The following is a 23,449-nucleotide window of genomic DNA, read 5'->3' on the forward strand; positions in this document are numbered from 1 at the left end:
CGGGAAGCTAAAAAACAAACTACAGTGACAGTGACACAGCAAATGGACCAACGTGAGCTGACACCGGGCCACCTTCAGCTCCTCACAGTCCTTAAACCTTAAAGTTTATTTTCTGTATTTTCCTCATCAGTCCTGTAACCAAACGGGTTTTCCAAGCACAATCCTGAAACACTGCACAAGGCATCATTTAACAGTAACAAGTTGATAATGTGTTTATCTGTGCTGCAGTTCAGAGGTCTTTGGGTTAAATGAGATCAGATCTATTGACTGTTTTCTTCTGTCAGATGTAAATGTTTGTCCCACTTATCTTCTGATTTATCTTCAGCTGCGACTTCTCAGCTGATGAAAAATGCACGATCACGTCTTTGAAATTCAGGCGCAAACGTCAGAGCAGCTGTTAACTTTTACCCACTTGGAGAGAATACAGATGTTATCAGGAGGAGTCAAAGTGCACAAGAATCTCTGCTGCGTGTCTGTCTCATCTGATTGGTTCAGACCTCGCCTGATTGAGACAAAGTTTCTTCCATGTCACAACACATATCAAACAGCATAGGTACAAAGGAAGTGCCATGATGTCTTTTATTTATTAGCCACGTGTATGCCACAATATGAGTTCACACATGCATCAATTTCAATACAGATAAAAATGCTGACAGCTCAGTCAAACAAACAAAAGCCTGGCACTAGAATTTACACATCCAATTTCTCTGTGGATGATTTGCTCGGTTTTCTGGAGCAGTGTTTACGTTGCATTATTAGGGTTAGTCTTCATGAAGAAGTGTCATGCAGAAGCATTCTGGGGCTTTTTGCAGCAGCAGCAGCAGAACGAGCTCACACATGCACAGAATGAGGAGGATGACACGCTGCAGTGAGCGTGGTGACACTGACACCAACGTGTTGTCGGCATCAAAATCACATCAACAACAAAAACTGTTTGTTTGTCATCGTTTTAAAAAGCAAACATCTGCAAGAGTCCCATTGAATATTTAACGTATGCATGATGCACATTAACACAAGTGAAATGAACGTTTTGGTGATGCAAGCACTCGAATAACGTGGTTGCACGGATCAGCTGATTACACCGTCTATGATCTCGTATGACAAGAACACAGGTCAACGTAGGAAAAAAAAAAAAAAAAAACAACAACTGGGAATTCCCCTGTGTTGGGTGTGGAGACACACTTCATTACAACACACTGTCTTAGTGACTGTGATATCAGGGTTTTACTTCTCCTTAATATACAGTATGTCATTATCACACAGCAGCTAATGTTTATTTAGTGGATTATACACTTTGAGATATGATACCAGTCAGATATTCCTGGATTTGTTTAGCCGCCTGTTATTGAAGGTCAACATCCATGTTTGTCAAGTGAAAACTGTTGGAAGTTGAAGTGTGGCTTGCACATTGCACTTTAGGACAAACTACATAAGAGTAATATTAGCTTACATGAGGACAGAATTCTACAGGGACAAAGAAACTTCATAGCAGAGGAGGTGTTTCAATCCTCAAACTGTGCTGTGTTGTCATTTAGCAGGACGTGCCAGCGCTCAATCTTCTTGTCCTTGTTCTTGAGGCATTCATACCAGTGCTTCAGACACTCTCCTTTAGCCTGGATGCCTAACTGACATCCTCCTGAAGGCAGAGAAAGAAAGCAGAGATGGTCAGACTAATGATCACCAACGTCTCAGCGATTCTTCTTCCATAAAATTGGATGGAAACTTACCAATGAAATCGTTGGATTTGCCCATGTCGTAGTCCCACACGGAGATGTCGAGAGTTTTCTTGGCGAGTTCTCCGTGTTTAATTTCATAACTGAACTCCTGAAACACATTGATGAGTTTATGATAAGACCCAGAAGAACGTTTGTTATGTGAAACAGAGTGGAAACAGAACCGACCTCGTTAAACTCTGGATTCAGGGTCTTCTTTTTGATCTGTGTCTTGTTTTTAGCTTTCTTTCCCATATCTGGCTTCAAACATCTAAAACACAAAATGAACAGGACGTTATTTACTTTACAGCCAGAGGATCGATCCCACTTTAGTTTGTCTTTGGGTTATTTGATCTGATCTACTACCTTACTGTGTGTAGCAGCACAGCTGAGGCAGATAATAAACACTGGGGGGGGGCACCTTTAACTCAAGGGCCTGAGCCCCCAGAGCCCCCAACTGTGCACATGTCTGGTATAAAGGTGACAAATCTACCAACAGCTGATGTTGTTACCTGTGAATTAACATTGATTTAGTACATTTTACAGGTGCATCGTGCAGACTCAGGTGAGCTGTCCCGCTAAGCTAACAGTAGCTATATTCTGCACACACACAAGAGCAGTTTGGATCTTTTAGTCTTTACAATGAAGCACTAAGAGCTGATGTGTAGAAGAAGGAGGAGGATTCAGCTGAATGCTGCTCATACACTTTGACGAACGGGTCCGAGTATCCGTTGGAGTCCATAGCAGCCAGGTGAGCACAGCGGACCACGCCCACCATCAGGCGACTCTGCTCACTGTTGTACGTCAGTGATATCAGGATGCGACCCCTCTCCTCTCCATCGTCGCCTTCATTCACCTGCACATTCACACGTTACAGACACAACACATGCTTCTATTAATAATTTGTAGTGATTGAGGATAATATTCACACCTAAGTAAAATATCGTGTTAAACTGTGTGTTTGTTTGATTCATTTAGTGAATAATGAAGAGTCTGATGCAGCTTTTTAAGTGATACACTGATTCCTCTACATCCAGTCAGAGGATCTACTCATCCAGAAACTCAATCCAGTCTCTTAATTAGTTCCAGTGTAACTGATGTGGAAACAGTGAATATTATGACACTGATGAAGAAATGTAACGTGGATCAATCACGTCCGGCTGATACCTGATCTATAAATCTATAAAACAGGAAGAAGAAATTTCAGTTTACACAGAAAATCAATTCATTGTTGTTTTTTTATGGGCTTTAGATAAGATAAATATGGAACTTCATATCCTGAACTCATCACTTCCACATTTATTCCACTTACAGTACAGATTTACATCTGTTAAACACCTTAATTACTGTAGATTAAACTGCATGAACAGTTGTTTCCAGGTTATTAAATCTAATTTCTTATTTCAAACTTCCGTTGTACTCATTTGTTGCCATTTAATTAGTTTTGTGAGTAACAGGCTGTAACAAACCAGGTCCTGATGACGGCTGTCGTATAAATACACAGTATGTGGAATAAGTAGATCTGTGTGAGGGTCTTACATCGTCCTCGTAAAGAGCCATGCCGCGGGCTTGACCTCCGACAGCCTTCTTCACCTGTACAGAGAGTAAACCACTAATTATCATCATCATCATCACTTTTTTGCTGAATAAGTCTGTTTCTTCTCCTGTCTCGTCTCATTGTGTCTTGTCATTTGTTGTCCTGTCTTGTCTTGTCCGTCTTTGTCTTGCTCTATTTGGTCTTGTCCCATTTTCTTAAACATCATTTTTTTTATCCAGTATTAACTTGTCACTCGTCTCTTCTCATCTTGTTTCCATCATCTGAGCTTTTCTACCATTGATTAACTTCAACCTTTAAAATTGGTTTATGAACATTTTGAGTTCTTAACATTTCTGCTTTGGAGACTAATTTCATTATCACAGCATTAAGAAATGATGCAACGTGTCTTTCTAGAAACAGTGGGCAGAAAACAGTTCCTAAGAAAACTGCTCTCAGTAATTCGGCTGAACTTACTGGAATCACTCTCTCCAAACACACATTGAAGTTCTTCTTCTCATTAAACTTCAGTTTCTTCAGGGCCACTCGTGTCTCTCCGATGAATTCATTGTGTCCAAACTTGTCCTCGTCACTGACTGAAAGGCTGGAGACAAATGATAAGACGCTTCAAAGCTCTTTGAATCGGTGCTGTAACATGGACTGAGGGGTTCAAGTCGTTCTTACCGCAGAGTTTTACGAGACATCTCGTCGTCGGTGATACCGTGGTAGATCAGAGTCTCGTTCCAAACAGGATTCAGAGTGGTTTTTAACGTCTTGGTGCGAAGTTTGTTAGACTGAAGGACGAAAACACAACAGGTCAAACTGTTGTGTTGTGTTGTGTTGTGTTGTGATGTGTTGTGTTGTGTTGTGTTGTGTTGTGTTGTGTTGTGTTGTGTTGTGTTGTGTTGTGTTGTGTTGTGTTGTGTTGTGTTGTGTTGTGTTGTGTTGTGTTGTGTTGTGTTGTGTTGTGTTGTGTTGTGTTGTGTTGTGTTGTGTTGTGTTGTGTTGTGTTGTGTTGTGTTGTGTTGTGTTGTGTTGTGTTGTGTATCCTGCTAAGAGGTAAAGTTATTTCTTCACAATTAAACAAAATCCCAACAAATAACATCTTATTCAATTTCTATGGACCAGATTAATGCAGAAATCCAGTCTCATGGGATCAGATGAGACCTTTCTGGTCTTCAGCCGTCCTGACAGCTGACAGAGTCTTCTCCAGGTTCAACCTGCCGTGTTTTAAGACGCCCACAGTTGTAAAGACTGGTTATCAGTCAGATCAAACCCGTCTGGACTTTCTATGAACTGAACATTTGAGCTTATTGCATCATTCTGAGTAAACTCTAGAGAAGTGACCATGAAAACCAGGAGACCAGCGGTGTAAAAATACTCCAACAATCAGGTCGGAGTCACTGAGATCACACTTTTGTCCTCATTCTGATGTTTGTTGTCAACATTAGCTGAAGGTCCTCATGTGTTGCTGTGTTATTTTATGCACTGCAGAGCTTCCACGTGATTGGCTGATTCCATATCGGCACAAATAAGCAGCTGCACAGGTGTTAATAATAAAATATTAATTTCAGTTTCTGAGTTTGCTGATGGCTCCATAAAACTTAATGTTTATTTAAAGCTACATTAATACTAAACTGTAGATCTGACTCTAATCTAATAGTTTTTGTTTTCTGTCCTAAATCTTTATTATTTCACCTTTATAAAAGTTTCAGATGTCAAATATGATTATAAATCAAAGTTAGTAAAAGCTCAGCTGTACCTTACTGGCTCCAGGTAACAGGTGCAGCTTCACATACGGATCAGCGAGTCCGTTTGAGTCCATCGGCTTCAAACCCTGAGACACAGGCGGCACAGAGAAACGCTGACTCAGCAACATTCAATACAACACTGAAACATGTTTTACTGTTAAAGTCACATTTCAACGTTTGCATGTGTTGGACGAGTCTTGTTGTTCCCTGTCGTCTCACGTGGTCTCTGTTGTGTCCCATCTTGTCCTGTCATGGTTTGGTCTTTTCTTGTTTGTTCCATCTTGTCTCTTCTCGTCCTCTATCGACTCGTCTGGTTTGTCTCGTCGTGTCCAATCTTCGTTTGTCTCGTCTCATCTTGTCTTTTCTCATATTGTCTCATCTAATTTTCTTTCCTTGTGTCTTCTTGAATCGTCTCGTATCACCTTTACTCTTCTTGTCCGGTCCTGTCTTGTCTTCTTGTCTTATATTAGTCCATCTTCTGTTGTCATTTCTTGTCCACTCTTATCTTTTCTTATCTTATCCTGCTTTGTTTGGCCTGGTCATGTTTTCAGCAAATTTGATTTTGTGCTATCTTGTCTCATCTTTTATTGTCTCGTCTCTCATCTTGCATTGTCCAGTCTTGTCCCACTTGTTTTGTCTTGTTTCGTGTCTGTGTCTGTGTGTTTACCTTGGCTCTGATGATGCAGCAGTGAAGTGCGTGGTTCTCCTGATCGTACAGAAGACTGAACTCCAGACATCCCAGAGTAGCTGCCAGATTAAAACACGGGAACATATCAGAGCTCTGAGCATTTACATGACTCCTGTTAGAGAAACCAGTTCCCCTCTAACACAGATGAACATGTTTTAAAATTTAACATCTGAGACACTGACATGTTAAAACTCTTGGACTGGGTTTAAGAGTTATAATCAGTCTTACTGGCGTCATCGGAGTCGTAGTCATTGTCCTCTTCTGTTCGCTCTGGTGGGGGTCGTTGGGGAGTGGGGTTGTTGGCAGGTGCATTAACAGGTGGAATAGTTCTAGTTGCAGGAACATGAGATGAACTGGAGACAACAGGTTGTCTTCTTTGCTCCACAGACACTGTCTCTTCCCTCTCTGCAGGTTTCTTCTGGAAATCTGCAGCAGGCGTTAGAGACAGTACGACACAACATCACAAAACTGTCACTGCCAGAACCTTCTCCTACATCCTCCTGAGAACCAGAACAGTTAATGATCTGTTCACCTGTAGGGTGAAGTGTTGTGAACATGTGAAGAAGCCGGACAGTCAAATACTGTCAATAAACCAGCCAACACGAAAGAACGTCCTCCAGATATGCTGTTGTTTGACACTCCAGCTGAGAAAAAGGCTTTTATTTTGCTAATAAAATGATGAATTAGGAAACTAAAAAGTGTAAAATGACTAATTCTAGATTGTGTCTCAGTAGTTTTCTGAGATTCTGATCCTGAGGACGTCTCCTGATGCTTCATTCTTCTCCTAAAGTACAAGACAAGGTTCATCACACTCTGACAGATGTGATTCTCTCCTAAGATGACAAAGAAAAGAGCAGCACAGTTTTCCTGCGTCTCACCTTTATGCAGAGTTGCATGTTTCAGCACTGGACGTTACATATTAGTGAAATGCAGACAGGGGACACATGTCCACTCGCAGAAGACAAAAATACATTATATCAGGTCTCAAGAGGACGTATTGATTTTGACATTAGGTCTTTTGAAGCGCCTGTAGCACTGGGTTTATTCTTAGAAGGAGCGGTGCTACTTTACCTGAGGTGGGGGCAGCCTGCTGTGCATTTGCTTGAGGTGGTTTGGAGGCTAACACATGTCTCTCCGTCTTTATTACAGCTGCCGGACGAGACTGAGTCTCATTATAGCTGTCAGCTGTTGTTCTTGCTGTCTGCTCCTGTTGTTCTGATCCACAGGACGGTTGCTGCTGCTGCTGTTGTGGCTCTGAGAAGTCAAAATAAGAAAATCACTGCCTCCACTACAGCTGCTGTTGGTACTAATTAAACTAATATCACAGTGTTGAGCCAAATTCATCACTGGTTTCTCCGTCATGTTTCTCTCAACATGAAGAACATTTGTTCTGTGAGCTGTATGGTGTTTGCGCTTAATTTCACTTGTAAATGAACAAATTCAATAATATCCTAAGTTAGTTTTTTTCTTAAGCTGCAGCAACACTAGCAGATTCTATTATCCACTGTTCTTCTTCAAATTTCCATCCAGTTCAGGGAAGTCTGAACAAGCTTGTGGTGGCTGAAGGGCCTTCTGTGATTTATTGGAGGTCCTGCTGTTTAATTAAAACTGGCATCTGCCTCATAGACAGGTCAGCGGCTGTGTCACTGAAAATATAGAGCTTACAGGTTGTATTTACAGCCATGTGTTCTGTTGGATACGTTGGCTCTCTGTGTAGAAGGTACCGTGTTTGTGTTGATGTGTTGCAGCTTCCTGAGATGCACCACGGCCTGCTGAGCTGTCGGTGTCCGACTGTTCAGGTCCTGACAGTGGGAAGGGGTCAGGCAGACGCTGCTGGTCTCTTCCTTTGAAAAACCAAGCTCCTGAACGCTTGTGCACCTGCAGGAACACACATGGCCTGATTTTCACCATTATTCTATTTGTTAGATTTGTGCAGCATCAGCTCCAGTTGTTTTTAATGTGCTCTATAAATAAACTTCACTTTAAACTTCTTCTGAGATTCAGTCCAGGCAGAAGGAAACTCTCCACATACTGCAGCTCGACACAGCCTCATGTCTACACTGTACCTGCTTAGAATAAGCTGCTGTGACCAGCTCCACCAGCTTGAGTGACAGTTTATTCTGAATGTGACGCTCAGTAGTCCAACAGTTATCCTTACTTATAACTTATTCAAGCTCTGTGGGGTCTAGCATGTACGTATCCAATAAGCTCCTCTTTACTTAAGTCTGTATGGACTATATCTCCTGCTTGAGGAGAGATTTTGACATGTGCTGAAACATCAGCTTATGGAATAAAGTCTCTGCTACATAACCACCAAACGTGGTTCAAATAGTTCACCTCCATTCCCCTTGAGTTTAGAGTTTAATACCTGCTTTAATCATCACATCATCATGTGTGCTGACTGTCAGCCCGGTGCGCTGTGTATATGAACGCCGTCCTGCACAGTATCAGTGAAATCACAGATGCACAATGGCAGTTTTGTCATCGTCAGCATCGCAGCCCCCGCATGCTTTGTGCTGGTACGTGTGTGTTTACACATGGAGCCGCATTAAGAAACACTGATGGCAAAATTAAATCTAATTAAAACACCAAACAGCAAAGAAAAGGAGCCAAGTAGGCCGGAAGGTTTTTACATTTAGTCACAAACATGGGGAAATTTTGGCACAAACAAATCTGGGTTACGTTCAGGAAAAGAAGGTGAAACTAATGATGGAGTACAAATGTGTAGAGTCAGTGGGAATGAAGCTGCTGTTCATCATAACGTGATGGAACAGCAGGTAGACACAGTTAGAGAGCAGCTGGTGAACACAGAGAAACATTTAGCAGCTACAGAGCATGTATGTGGAGGAGACCAAAACCAGAGCTAAAATAGGAAAACACTGGACCTGTCCACATCAATGATCACCCGGCTCAGTTTGATGTCAGCCTAAACTGATCCTGACACCAATCTTGTGATCTTTGCTTGTTTCTGCTGCCCCCACCTGGCTAAAATAATCAGTTTTTGCAGGTTTAACAAATCTAAACAAATTGACTTTAATTTGAAACGTGGGGTTTGTTTCCTCTGCAGCCAGTAATGGATCTGTTTCAGTACCTTCACTGTGTTGGGTGTGAATAAGGGTAATGTTTAAGGCTGCTCGTGTTGTTTTATGACAATTTGTCTGTGTTTGTTTTGTGTACAAGCAGTAAAACTAATGGATAGATGGATTATTTCTTTCCTTTATATGACAGAACAGAAACGCGTCCACTTCGTATTTGCTGTATTACAGAACAGTTATTCTGTGTGTGACTGACAGGAGAGAGCATTTATTTAAAGAGTCTGGACTCCTCGAGGCGGAGGTCCACAAACACAGCACCATCATCAAAACAGCATTGTGATACTGCATCAAGCACAAAGCAGACCTTTTTGTTCGTGTTTCATATTACTCAAAATTCGACCTATGTTTTAACTAAATCATTACCTGTTACTCGTCTTGGATACTGAGGGACTATCAATAGAAAGTCATTTTCCAGATCACTGGACGGTGAAATGCGATTCTTTGCTAAATGCTGAGTTTAAAAGGTAGAAATGGCTCAGATCATGAGAAAATGAGAAAAGCTTTGGTCTGAGTGTCAGAGGGAATCACATAATACCATAATTTAGCCTATGAATTTTTCAAACCCACTCTTTTCTTCATCTTTACTTCTCCTCACCTCTTGGTGTTCATTGCAGATTCTGCACAGCCACATGGGGCAGTTCCTGCTGTTGCTCCAGATGCCACACTTGCTGCACATGTGCTGCAGAGATGCACATAAGACACATACAGAACGAGGTGTAATCGTGTTCTATCGGCAAGTTTACATAGTATTAACATCAACTTAGTTATTTAAAACATCAAAACCACAGTAACTACAGTCGTGTCCATGCAGAGAAGTCTCTGCACCCTCTGGGAACATGCTGTCTGACTGTGAAGTGTCTGTTTTCTTTCATTAGTCGGGCAGAACTAATCCTAATAATAATGCAGATGTCCACCTACGTTTCTGCACTGCACGCAAAGGACAGCTGTGACCCCCTGTGGACCAAAGGACGCTCCGCACAGCAGACAGCGCGACTGTCCGTCCCCACACGCCGTCTTCTTGATAGTATCCAGGCGACTGGAAAGACGCCTGAGAACACATGAAGATAAATGTGAGCACAGACACAAACTTGTCGCAGGTTTTACACCAGAACTCAGTGAACAACTGCATCCATGTCTGACTGATGTGATTTAGTGCAACTGAGACAATGGTTTTTGTTCTCACTTAATCCTCTCCTGCTCCATGGCCTCCATCATGGCTGCACGAGCCAGTACACTGTTGATGATCTCCTTCTCCTCATCCGTGAGCTCCTCCCCTGGGGGGCTGCCAGACATGTTCATCGTCCACCCAATCCTGAACCCAGAGCACACACAAAAATAGATGCACCGAGTGTAAGTGGCATGCAGAGTGAAAATGCTGCTCTGACAAAAGACCAGAACCTCCAAAAAGTACCGAGCTAAGAGGAGCTAGACACTAAAACCTAAGGACAGGAACACAGCTGCAAAACACTTTGGATTTACAGAAGCTGCAGCAGTTGTCACACTATAAAACACAAGTGGGCAACATGATGACTTCATAATTAAACTTGTCTGAGGTCTGTGAACAAATGGTATGTATTTGGTTCATAAGTCTGAAAATTAGAAGCCAACAGACAGATTAGATTCTGATTAGACTTAATAGAGTTGATGCCATGTCGAATTTTATGGTGGCCTGTAGCTGCAAAACACGAGATTTACAAACTCATCAACAAAGACATGGGAAGTAAACTCCTTCGTACTGTTTTGATTATGTTGTAATATTTATTAATTCACACTGTTTTAAACCCTCTTCAGGTTTCTAGTGAAGACACTACGACCTTCCACCTTTATAAAGTATCAGGAACTACTCATAATTATCATTATCATCAAGATTACAAAGATAAACCACAGGACACAGTTCAATTAACGAAGAAGATTAAAATCACAACAAGATTAAAATAAAATTATAAAGTATATTGAGAGCACAACAGTACCTAAGTCCAACCACACAGAGCTGCCTCACTATAATAAATGCTGTTCATCTGACTTCATCCTGCTCATTCAAACATGAAATGTGTTGTGTAATATTCATCCGTGAAGGGATGAAAAGATAAAGAAAGAAATGACTAAATAAAAAGTAGAAACTGGTGTCAGTCATGTGGACACACAGGAGTACAGAATAAAATCAGTGACTGAGTCATGCTCACAGCATTAAACCACAGTTCTGTGCGTTATCCTGCGACGTGGCTCCAGGGATTTCATTGTCCATTTGACTGTCAGTGTGCCACGTCTGCAGAGACACTGAAGGTCTGAGAGGAACTCATTTCATTAGTGGTGATTTATTTTAGCTCTACCACACCTACTCCTCTGGCCGTTGCATTCCCAAACATCTGCTGGTTGTGTCCGAACACACAGACACATGGACTCACGCAGCTGCCTGCACCACACAGGGCGTTAATTGAGGCTGACTGCTCACTATGGAAAGTGGCTGTATGGAACTGTTGGCTGTAATGTGTTGTTGAAGTCTGTGCTGCAGTGTGCACGCCTGAAGACATTTGCACTTTGGAGGAGCTTGCTCATTATCTTTTGACAAGAACACTGTGGAGAGGAAAGCATGACCTCTGGGTCAAACCAGGCTGCTCAAACACCTCCCTGAGTGACTGATCCTGCAGAGTGTTCGCTGACAATCAGGAGTGACCGTGAACAGAAAGAAGCATAAATATTAAGTAGCGTGTGCTATAGTTTTTCTGTAGTGTACTTAATTTATCATCCTTTAAAGAACCCAAAAATTTCCAAGTGGCTCCCCCAGCTACCTGATCTGCTAACGTCATCGTTTCAGCCTTAACTGACCTGCAGTGCCTGACTAATCTACTGTGAAGGTGTTGTACGACAATGTCCAAGCATTAAACATCACATGAGATCAAGCACTGGCTGCTGATTAAGAATATTTTAATGCTGCACTTATTAACGGCTCAGTGACCTCGGTCTTTCTCATTCTTTCCCCTCGTTTAGCCTCCCTGTTCTGTTCCCTGGAAATTGTCCTCTCCCCAGCTCATGTAAATGTCAGGGGTTGCTGTCATGGTGGACCAACGTGGCAGATTGATGTCTGTGTGTGTGCCTTGGAGGGTTCCGAGTGAAAGAGAAAGGTGGGGGTCAGTAAGAAAGGAAGTGCTCTGAAAAGGCAGCTGCTTTTAGCCCATGAGTCACCCCCACACACTATCATTATGAATCAATTCACTGCAATTACAGCCTGGACTGTTACAATGGCAAATTTGTAGAATGTGAAAACATAACAGGAATTTTAAAATGTCCTGGGTGGACGGATTTCAAGTATCATACTGCAGCTTATGGAAGATTTCTTTTGAATAGGGGTAAGATTATTCCTCCATAATGGCTAGCTTGATTCCCAGAAACTGCATATTTTAAATTTATTCCACCACTGTGACGTAAAGTACATAAACCTCGACACTGTACTTGAGTAAATGTACTTTGTTACCTTCAACCACTGAACTATTACACAACATCAAGACTTATATTCCCTGTAATTAATATAAGGTGAATCAAATTAGCCTTGAATTAGAGTCAGGGTCAGTTGTTTTTCATTCTCTCTCTTGCACACGGTCACGTGCACACACTCACACACACACATGCAGCATGAATAACTATTGAGCGGAGCAGTAACTGCCTAACAGTAGATCAATGTGCACTGCAGCAGGACATGACACCTCCATCGGATTCTCAATGTCATCCACTGAAGAGGACAGAAACTGCTTACACTTGACAGCACATCAATATTAACCTTCCTTTCACCCCGTGACCCCTCGCTGTGTCTCGTGTGTAGTAGTATATGACATGGTTAGAGCAGAGTAGGTGCATTCGCGGGTGAGGGATGATGGAGTTGGATGTGGTGACAATTTATCACCAACATTACAGATACGCTCGGCTGATTCTGTTCAAGTCTGTTTTGAGGGTGAAAATAAAAAGGATCAGGAGATTACACAGTGATCAGAGGCTTAAACTGCAGTAATGCAGGTTTTCCGTTGAACTGCTGTGGTGACAAGAGCTGAAGCCTTTTCCTCTATGGGTCACAGTCTACTTCAAAGTGTGAGGAGCTCAGTGCTTCAGAAGGATCTCGGTGATGATCCGCTGCTCGAATTTACAGTAGGGAACCAGTCGAAGCTTCACACCTCAGTCCTTTTTTTATTCATTCTGTCGTCTGTTCCTGCCAGTTTCCTATTTAGCCACCAGATGTCCCCAAATCCTTTTCATTCCTTTGTGCACCTGCACACCTGTCTCCTATCTCCTAATCATGCAGCACTGACTCCTACAGCCGCCTCACCCATTCCTCATGACCTAATTAGGTCTTTAATCAACCCCAAACTAACTACTGAACATGACTGGAACAACTACTGAGCAGTTGTTTATTTATGTATTTCAATCACTTTTAATTACAGGTTTATTTTTTAATATAGACCAAAATCATCTCAAGGCAGTTTAGGTCAAGACTTCATAGAATCACTTAGAGGAACTCAGCAAATCTCCCTCGAGCAAGCCTCCAAATAAACTCTAGCTGAATGAGGCTTAGGGTGGACGGCCATCTGCCTCGACCGGTTGAGATGAGCGGAAAATGTATTTATGACTTTTGCCTGTCTTCTGACTTTTCCTCATGTTATCCTGGCCTAGTTTTGCCTGTTTATGCTTTCTTAAAGCCACTTGATCTACTGTATCTGTCCATGCACGGATCCCTGTGTCTGGGGTTACATATGTAAATCATGACAAGCCGTATTTAAACACTCAGCCCTCCTCACCACATACAGGGCACATTACTTCCTGCATCTGGACATAAATAATGGTCTGTGGAATCAACTAAATTTAGAAGTAATTCCTATGGATTCTGGGCTGGAGTGCAACCATCTGACAGAAGACCCCAGTGCAGACCGAGGACACACTGACAACAAGTCAAACTGTATTTGTATCATGCAATATCACAAATCAAAAACAGGCTTTACAAGCTGGAGGGAGCATTTCTGGCAGCTCCCTGAGGAGGCTACAGTCACAGCTGATAGCGAAGCCCATTAGTGGTCAAATATTGTCAGCTAGCCTAGTAATTATGAGCAGCCGAGTCAGTTTGCATTATAATTCTGAGTCGGAGATGTGCTGGATTTCTGACAGCAATGATATCTCCCACATAATGAGAAAAACAGAAGTGACACAGATGTGTCAACAAGGCAGAGGCAAACTGGCTGCGGAGCCTCCATCTCTGATAGTTACATCAAATTTAAACCAAATCTTAACACTAACACAGTTGCTTCAAATCTGATAAAATGAGCGACGTTCATTTTATAACATATTGCTCATTTAGGCTGTTTTAATGGTCTGATTAACTCGAACAGTTGCAAAGATGATTGAACAGTCAGAAAACTGCATGATTTCTTTTCTTCCTATTCAGCTTCTGATTCACTCCAGTGTAACTCAGATGAGACTGTAACGCTTTAAAAAGAAATAATATGTTCTTTCACTTACAAAGAAACTGTTGAATTCCTTGCCCAGTTCAATGTTAGGACCACGTTAGGCTGCAGCTGCACAGATTATGCAGCCTGACTTTATTACTCTATTAATAGGTCAGGAGATGCACTCTGCTGCTGACACAATCGACCATAACGGGGCTCCATGGTAAACAACAGCTACATGTCCATAAAAGTTAATGACAGGAAAACTGCGGCAAGCTTAAAGTAGATTAGTGTAGATTGTAGCTGTACGGGTTTCTAGTTTTGATATCTCAACATGTGTAACACGGAAGAAGAACAAAGAAAATGAGAAATAATAAAATACAAAGAAGAGAGGGAGGCGTGTGAGCGTGGAATATTTTCATTTCATGTTACAACCATCATACAAGAGATCAATATAAGGTTAGTGTCAAATAGAAATATGAATTTTACAGGTGGGTCCTAACAAACCAAGCATTACATGTTACATATATTTCCATAAATGACGCACATGATTACAACATATTCTGATGATTCTGAACACACTCACATTTACATGGATACACGTGAGTGTGTTCATGATGTGGTTTCCTGATCATCACAAAGGTCCACACTGCCTGAATTCCTGCTCCCTGACCGACGTCAAGGACACGTCACCACACGACGCCTGTCTGGATTTACATGTGTGATACACCTGCTTCATGGTGCCGCTTGAGTAAAAGGGCGGAACGACCTCCAGGCAGCAGAAGTACTTACATATGTGTGTGTTCATTCGAGGTGAAGCTGGTGTTAACCACTCTACGATGATGGAGAGGAGGATGAAAGTCACTTTCACCTATCTGATTTCTAGAGCGGGGTTCTGTGGAGGGCGATGCTGAACCGTGAGTTGTTCCACTCTTTGGTCCTGACTGAAGTATCGCAACAACTATTAGGTGGATTGTTTTTAAATTCATGATTCCCAGAGGATGAATCCTTTTTGACTTTTGTGATCCCCTGACTTCTTCTAGAGTCACTATGATGTCAGGGTTTGTAGTTTTAAGTGTTTTAACATGAATTTTAATGATTTCAATTTTTTTCTTACGTCGAGCTGAGATCAGTGAACTTTATAAAACAAGATGCGTTAGCTCAAGATATTAAGAAACTCACATGAAATAAGTTATTTTTCATTTGCCAGTAGAAACATTAGTGACACGGTAGCAGCATCAACTAATAAATGGTTATTCTGGCAAGACACTCTTTTCCATCCAACGAAACATTTCTTTCTCCATTAGGTCAGATTAGGAAAACTTATGTTTGCTCTTGTGTATGTTTCAGCTGCCTGTCTCTCTCTGTTTGTTTGCCCGTCTCTCCCGTTCATTCAAACTGTTTCACAGCTGCTGGCGAGTGCACTAAAGTAGGTCTTCTGTAATCTTCTGTAAGGCCGTCACCAACCTGTTATAACATTAATTCAAATTGACATGCCCAAAAAAAAACTGTGCACATACATACACTGTTTCCTGCAGACTTTCACACACACAGTGAACACACACAGAGCGAGGACATGTCACACGGAGTCAGCGGCCCACAGAAAAGCGTTGCAAATTGACGTGAAGTAAAAGGAAACCAAGGCATTTTAGCTCCACGAGACAGTGGCTGACTAAGAGCTGCAGGACCACACACACACACACACACACACACAAACTTTTCCAGCAAAGACACTGTGTAAGAGAGTGTGTAAGTCCTGCAGGGAGGAAAAACTGACAGATTGCGTCACCCGCCTGTGTTTCCTGTGACGCCGAGAGGCCTTCCTACTTTAGACTGTTTTACTTTATGCTTTATTCATGTTTTAGGTGGAAAATGTGTTTACTCTTAATAAAAAAGGAGCCTATACATACAGTAATATATTAAATAACAAAAAAAGAGTTATGGTTCAGCTGGGAAAAACTAAAACATGATGTTTCTCATGTTCATTTCAGGTGAAATGATATTTCAGTTTATTTCCATAGTCTTAAGTCTTAATTTTATATTATTGGGAATTATTGTCAACAGGTATAAAAACATTGCTCTTACTAAGCAAGAAAGAGCAAAACCAGCAGGATGAGCAGAATCTTAAAACATATTGTAGCAGCCATTAGGTTTATGACTAAACACAGACCTTCTCCTTCTCTTGAATGGAGGAGTGTGTTTGATGCACTGGAGGCTCTGGTTGGTTCATTGGTCAGAGGGAATCCCCGTCCTAACTACTTCCCTTACCACCTGCCTCCAACACACAATGATAATAACATAACCAGTGTATTAACCTTCACCTGCTTTTTTCTTCTGCAGCAGCCCAGTAGGGCCGTCTACAGCGTCGGAGAGCAACCGTGTGGATGAAGGTTCTCGATAGAATGAGAACATTTAGTGTACACGCACCCAGAGTAGCTCAGTTCAACCCTTAAGCTTTCTAAGCTCCACAGTATTGTTGAGATGATCCACGGCTGCTTCTGACTTGACTTCCTCCTCCCACCCGCCTGCATGTTGCATGGATTTCGGAGGACAGAGAACGCAGGATATGCAAGGTCAACAGCTTGAAGCTCGGGAGGTTTGTAAGATGGATCCTTAAGATCGTCTCAGTCTTTTGGAAAACGAGGCTCTAATGAGAAAAGTAAAAGTCACACTGTGACAAAAGTGCAGAGAAAAAACAGGCTGATCACTAATTATGAGCTTGAGCATCCTGCATTAGTCGTTAACCTTAAGTGAGGTTAGTCATCGCAGGAAACCCCCGTTCAGGCCAACTCATCTACTACAACAGCAAAATCACAGTGATTTACGGTACACGGAGCACTCCCCCAGTGGTTCAAACACTCCCATCTGAATTAGACTGGAACATTTCAGCACTCCTACACACACTCATCTATTCAACACCCTCCTTCCTTCCTCTATCCAACATGCCCCCCTCCCCCTTTTATTACCCACTCCTGTCCTCACACTGTCCCCACAGCTGTCACTTCTCAAACTATCCACACAGAGATGTCACCAATCCAGCAACTTCATTGCCATCAACTTCCACACAAGCTGCTGCTATTCATCCTTTCACCCATTCATCATCCTCGTGCACTCATGCACTCGGGTATCTCGCCTCCCCCGTGCGTGTCTCCACTCCCCCACGGAGGCTTGTCAGAGCAGTGAGGAAGCAGCTTATGGAGCTTAGTTCTACAAAGACGCATCACCACCTACTTTATCCTCTGTGTGATGACTCTGGGGATCGTTAACCCCCCCCCCCCCACACACACACACACACACACACACACACACACACACACAATAAGAAGCCCCTTTTCTAATGACTCCTGGGCAAAGTCAAGCATAGCTACAGTGTCAGAGTAATCTGGTCTTCAAATCCCAACATGTGTGGCTGACAGCTGTGACGCCACATAGTCGTCTGGAGATGACTGTGTAGTGGAGGAGGTGGCAACAAAACATAGGAGAGTGAAGATTGATGACGACTAGTTTGGTTGAACGGTGGCAGAGACGAAGCACATTTACTAAAGCTCTGTCTCTAGATAAAAATCTTCTTCTAACTCTAACTAAAGAGTCGATTTGTAAATAGAAGAAATAAAATGAATTAAAGTTAAACAAGATGTAAACATTTGATTTCACAGCTTTTCACTTAAGATACATCTATCTCATGTACTTCTACTTGTATTATGGTACTCTTCATGCAGATAGTTGCACTTTTACATTAAACTAGTATTGAATTTGTGTACTTCTACTACTTCTGGTGATGCTTTTCACAACTGCGAGGGAAGTTAACAGGAAACCTTAAACTGATCCTCCGGGGGTCTTCCCCTTCCTGACCTCAATAGGATGAATAGGAGTTGTTAGAATCTAATGGTCACAACTCTTCCTACTGAGTGGCCTCCCTGGTGAATGTGTGAAGTAGACCTGATTTTCCACTTCACACATCCACTTTGTCTAAGTCGCCCTTCACATTTTCTGTCTCTGTGTCAGGTGAATACAGCGCTCCAGCATTTTCTATTCATATTATATATATTTGAAGCATTTACTCTTCATCTGCAGGAGTTACACCAGATGTAGAACTTTATTTTAAAAAAGAGCAGAATAGCTGCAATAGCAGCTGTGAAAAACAGCTTGTTGTGTGTTTACTGTGGTCAGTTCTGTGTGTAGATGATGGAATCGCTCTGCGTGACAAGTTCTAAGAAAGAGCAAACGTCCATATGGTGAGTGGTGAGTGGAAATCACTGATTCTCTGTGTTTGTCCGTGTGTGATCAACAGGGGCAGCGCTGAAGTCGCTAAACTGAGCTAAACAAAATGCAAACCTCAGGCTACTTGTCTCCTTCTCCCTCTCTGTCCACTGTATCTCTCTCATTTCAGTTTGTGTGTGGAGCTGAGCGTACGTTCTCTAACTTTAAGGTGTGATGAGACAGATACAGGATATAAAAGACCAACAGTACATCCATCAGATACGAGTCTTGCACCTGAACCAAGTCTTGGAAAGTGTAGGAGTACAATTTCTGCCCTCAGTGCACAAGACTGGGGTTCGAATCCCAGCTGTCTACCCAGTAGGGGCCCATAGGCAAGACCTTCTTACACTTACCCTGCCTTTGCCTTGGATCTTGTAAGTCAAATTGGATAAAAGCGTCTGACCACATGTAAATCTTGTTTCCAGGTCATAAGTTAAACCTGAAGCTCATAGTTTTGGTTTCTCACCTGCAAAATGAACTAAACTGCACTGATGCACTGTTTTTTAATGAACCCTGGTTTCAGTCAGAATGAAAACCCAGTTTCTGTTCTGACATCACTGTCATGTGGCCCACTCACCATTATTCAGTATTTATAGGAATGGTTCAAATGGGAATCTATGGGAGCTCTGTCTGCACCTATTTCTGCAAAACCAAAAAGGACCCAAAAGAGAGATTGGTTGTTGAATTTTCCACCGAGGCCCTTAACAGAAAATTTGGGTCACGTAGGGGGAGAGATTCACACAGAGCATGTCATGGTGAGTTTCTGTTTACAGCTGACACAAACACAATCCTCCCTGGCTGTGAACAATTCAGATGTGCCCATGATGATATTACAGCTAATCAAACACTTCTGGCCACAGTGGATTTGAACAGTACATCTGCTGTTCCTGCTGCGCCGATAGAACCCACAGTGCTGAATCCTGCCTCCATGGCAGATCTGAGAAGGAAAGTCAATGACTGTACATCTCACGTCTCAAACGTCCAATGAATGAGCTCATGTGGAAGAGTCCTCACTAGAAAATGTATGAGTATGATTGATTGGGTCTTGACCCCAACCCTGAAACTGGTTTATGATCACACAGTAATTTCAGTCCTTCAATCAGGTGCTCATTGAAAATCTGTCAACACACATTTGGAACATAATAATATTAAATCATATTTTTATCGTTTACAATATAACATCTGAGTCAATCAACAAATGAGCAAAAAATTAATTAATTAATTAAATTAAATAAATGATTGTAAGCTTAAACAGGTAATAATTAACCATCGACAGCAGATATTCTATCAATAAACCCCTGTGCTACTAAAAGCTGCTCTCACCTAAGACAATTAAGGCTGAAATGCCAACATCCCTAAAAACAACCTTACCATAGGAGTTATTTCCCCTGAGTTCAGCAGATGGGGTCTGTTGAGTTGGCCTGAACTGTTTCTACCCAAGCACATTAGCCACATCAGTCAGCACCTGAGAGCTCAGCAGCCTGAATAATCCTCCACCTCACACCTCACACAGACCAGCGTCAGTACAGCTGACTGGGAGTCAAAAGGGGGCATTCAGCAGGGATTACAGGGAGCATGGGAACGAAGAGGGGGGCTCAATGAACTCAACTCTGGCTGAGGATGATAGGCCAAATAAAAATCTGTTTCACACAGACACACACACACACACACACACACACACACACACACACACACACACACACAGTTTGCAAATACATGGTTTATTTCTTTCTCCTCAGCTTCGACTCCACTGCTCCCTCTGCTCGCCAGGGAACGAGCTGCATGTTCCTTCACTCTCTGCACTGAGGAGTTCTCTAGATCTGACCACTAACAACAGAAACCTTACTCATATCAGCTGCACACGCTCCTGCAGCCATGTTGTAGTTTACATGCATGTCTGTCCAGACTCATGTTCTAATAAGTCCACGTCTGAGTCCAAGCTGATGTTTGTCTCAGATGAAATGAGTTTTTCTTCGGGTGTTTCTGAGATACAGCAGTGACGAGGGTGGGACGTACATGAGGCGACACTACATAAGAACTCGAACATGTCATACCAGTCCACCTGCTCCATGACGCTCGCTGTGAACAATGACCCAGAACACTCCTTCACAGGGGCAGTGAATGACTCCCAGCCCTAAAGGAGCAGCACACCATTTTCCCACAGACATATCCATGGCCCCAAACGTTGAGGTGCTGACTCTCATCCCAACTGCGTCACCCTGGGCTGCCATCTGCCCGCTGACAGCCAGGCGCGAACTGATGAAGCCATCAGAACTGAATCATCTGCAAAAAGCAGAGAAGCAGTTCTGAGGTGACCAAATCTTCTCCTTGACTTACTGCCAAGAACATGCACTCCACACTTCCCTCTGATGATGTGCAGTGAAGACCAGTCAACCAGCGTGGGGGCCAACGAAGCCCAAAAGGCCGACTACTTCAGTTTGATCGCCTCCTTCACCAAAATGCACAGGAGGTTTCAGTTCAAGTCGCAACTGGCACCGAAGTCCACTAGCAAAAACCACATGGGCTCAGCCAGGGGCTCGTAGGTGTCCCCACAGCCACTCAGAGCCCCCCAACCCCGAGCAACTCCACAAAAGGACAGAGTGGAGTGTTTATTTCCACAAACAAGCTTCAGCAACATGTAAAATACTACGACAATAATATTAAAAACAGAACCAAGGTTCTGCTACTGACAGTCAAATATAATCTGACCTGTCAGAATCCAACCAATCATCTGGGAATCAGGAGCAGAGCAGCACACGTCAAACAACAATTAGTACTAAACTATTTGTCTATTTCCTAAATTACAACTAAACGAAGACGTGTCCTGTACAAGTACATGTCTGACGAGGAGCTGGTATGAACTGGTGATTCTCAGAGGTCCTGATGTAAACAGGCCCGTGGTGATGGGCTTGTCATTTATTAACATAAATTACATTTAATAAGAACATGGATGTAGTGGAGGATAAACACACTTAAAATTCAGCCTGCTAAGTGTTTTTTCTGTTTAAAATAGTCAGACTGATAAATGTGCATGAATTCAGCTCATCACAGATTCAGATGCAGCATTTACTGTATGGTACCCACATTTAGAAACAGTGTTTATCCAATGACTGGTTTATCACTCTAATGTAAATATCAGAAGGAAAAAATCTTAAAAATAATTTACATCACAACCCTCAATTCATCTGTGAAAAAAGATATATATAAATAATATAATATAAATATAAATATAAACATGTATGTTTATCACATAAGTCAAATTACATCAGCTGAACTTCAACACGGTGGAAATAAACATAAACATCAAATGTATTTAAAGAGAAGTGAAAAGTCACGTTAAAGTGATGATTTTAATAAAATTAGTTTTAGTTTTACGTTGTGTAAAAGGAGAAATGGTCTTTTTAATAAATCTAATAACAGCTTTTTAAACTGAACTTGTTTTTGTCAGGAATAATCATTTTATCACCAGAACTCGTTTAGATTTCTGGTTATTTTGCTGCTGAAACCAGGAGGTTAAAGCTAAAATGCATCAGTTTTGACTGAAGATGAAGAAAATCCGTCTGTTTCCTACCTGACGTCTTCACGCTGACGTTTTCTTGTTGCTGTTGCTCCTTCCCTGTGACACAAAGTGTTTCCTCAGCAGCTCCGTCTCAGCTCCATCTCTGCTCCTCACTGTCAGCCTCCTCCACAACACGCTGTAGTAACACACTCACCCCTCCCTCTCTCTCCGTTTCACTCATTCCCTCACTTACTCCCCCATCTCTCTCTCCATCCCTCTCTATCGCTCTACCCTCCCTCCATTCATCTCTTTCTGTCTGTCTCACTCCCCCCACCCACACCATCTTCCCTCTTCCTACTCTTCCTCTCTATCTCTTCATCTTCCTCCTCTCTCACTTTAACTAAATCCGTCCTCTCTCGTCCCATCAGCAGAAGATAAACTGGTCAAGTCCCAGTTACTGGGATCATCAAACAGAAACTCTCTCTACTAATCTGTTGTTTTACTCAACTACTGCACTTAAAGTCTGATTATTTGTATTTTATGTTACTTTAGGTTTAATCCACCAATCCCAGAGGGAAATATTAGACGTTTTACATTTAGGATGATGATAACTACTGTACAGTCACTACTCACTGTATTTAAAGATTAAAACATTACACAGAAACTAAATGAGATTATAAAATACAATGGATTTTACAGATTAAATATGGATTACAACCTTTTGGCTTTTGACCTCTTACATAAGAGCAGTCTGGTTAGAATACTTTATCCAGTATCAGTGGGTTGTTTGTCTTTTTCTATTAATCTTAGGCTGTTTACTTGTATTCATAACTAAAATAAGACACAACAAGCTGAAATTCTACCATCACACTGTCACAAATGTTTCGTTCGGTACAGACAGTACTAACGTTTTACATAAACATACATTCATTTCAGTTTTGACTATTTTACCTCCAGTTCCTACAAAACAAATGTTTCAGCTGTTTCTGCAGCTCCAACAAAGACATATTTTCAATTTAATTCAATTCCATTTTATTTCATTTATTTTATTAATAGGCCACTGTGTTCTCCTACAATCACCAACTGAACAATTCAAATACCCGTTCTGTTACTGTTGGACAGATTAAACCCACTCCCATGCATTTACTGTAACTCTGCTTTTCTGACTGTATACATGCTGTAAAAAGCTGCTGTTCATGCACCTCAGGGGAATCCTCTCTGATATTTGCTCTTTTCTATTCCTTCAAGTTAAACAGCTGCACCTATTATGCACGATACAATACAAATCCAATAGGCCTGCTGCACTGTGCAATTAGGGCCCATAATGATTATGTAATTCTATTATTCAGTGAAGTAACCAGGAGTTAACCTTAAGCCATTTTCATGAACGGTCACTGGAGCAACAAAGCCACACACACGTGGGATGTTACGGTGGCATGTGAAAGACGGCACTGACACAAACCGCAGCGTCTGTGGAGCCACGT

General features: G+C 42.0%; 1 protein-coding gene across 1 annotated transcript; it reads right to left on the bottom strand.

Moving 5' to 3' along the window:
- Positions 1-578: 578 nt before the first annotated feature.
- On the bottom strand, positions 579-22,131 carry rph3aa (rabphilin 3A homolog (mouse), a). The gene is made up of 16 exons (XM_026353954.1): positions 22,038-22,131; positions 9,964-10,092; positions 9,699-9,828; positions 9,376-9,459; positions 7,410-7,563; positions 6,757-6,939; positions 5,914-6,111; positions 5,665-5,744; positions 5,009-5,083; positions 3,931-4,040; positions 3,724-3,850; positions 3,252-3,305; positions 2,417-2,568; positions 1,902-1,983; positions 1,728-1,824; positions 579-1,636 (listed from the first exon to the last, which is right to left on the bottom strand). The coding sequence occupies exons 2-16, from the start codon at positions 10,077-10,079 to the stop codon at positions 1,503-1,505; spliced, it is 1,776 nt and encodes a 591-aa protein (XP_026209739.1). The 5' UTR covers positions 10,080-10,092; positions 22,038-22,131; the 3' UTR covers positions 579-1,502.
- Between the last annotated feature and the right edge of the window lie 1,318 nt (positions 22,132-23,449).

The sequence above is a fragment of the Anabas testudineus genome, chromosome 12 (assembly GCF_900324465.2).
Source record: "Anabas testudineus chromosome 12, fAnaTes1.2, whole genome shotgun sequence".
Classification (NCBI taxonomy): domain Eukaryota; kingdom Metazoa; phylum Chordata; class Actinopteri; order Anabantiformes; family Anabantidae; genus Anabas; species Anabas testudineus.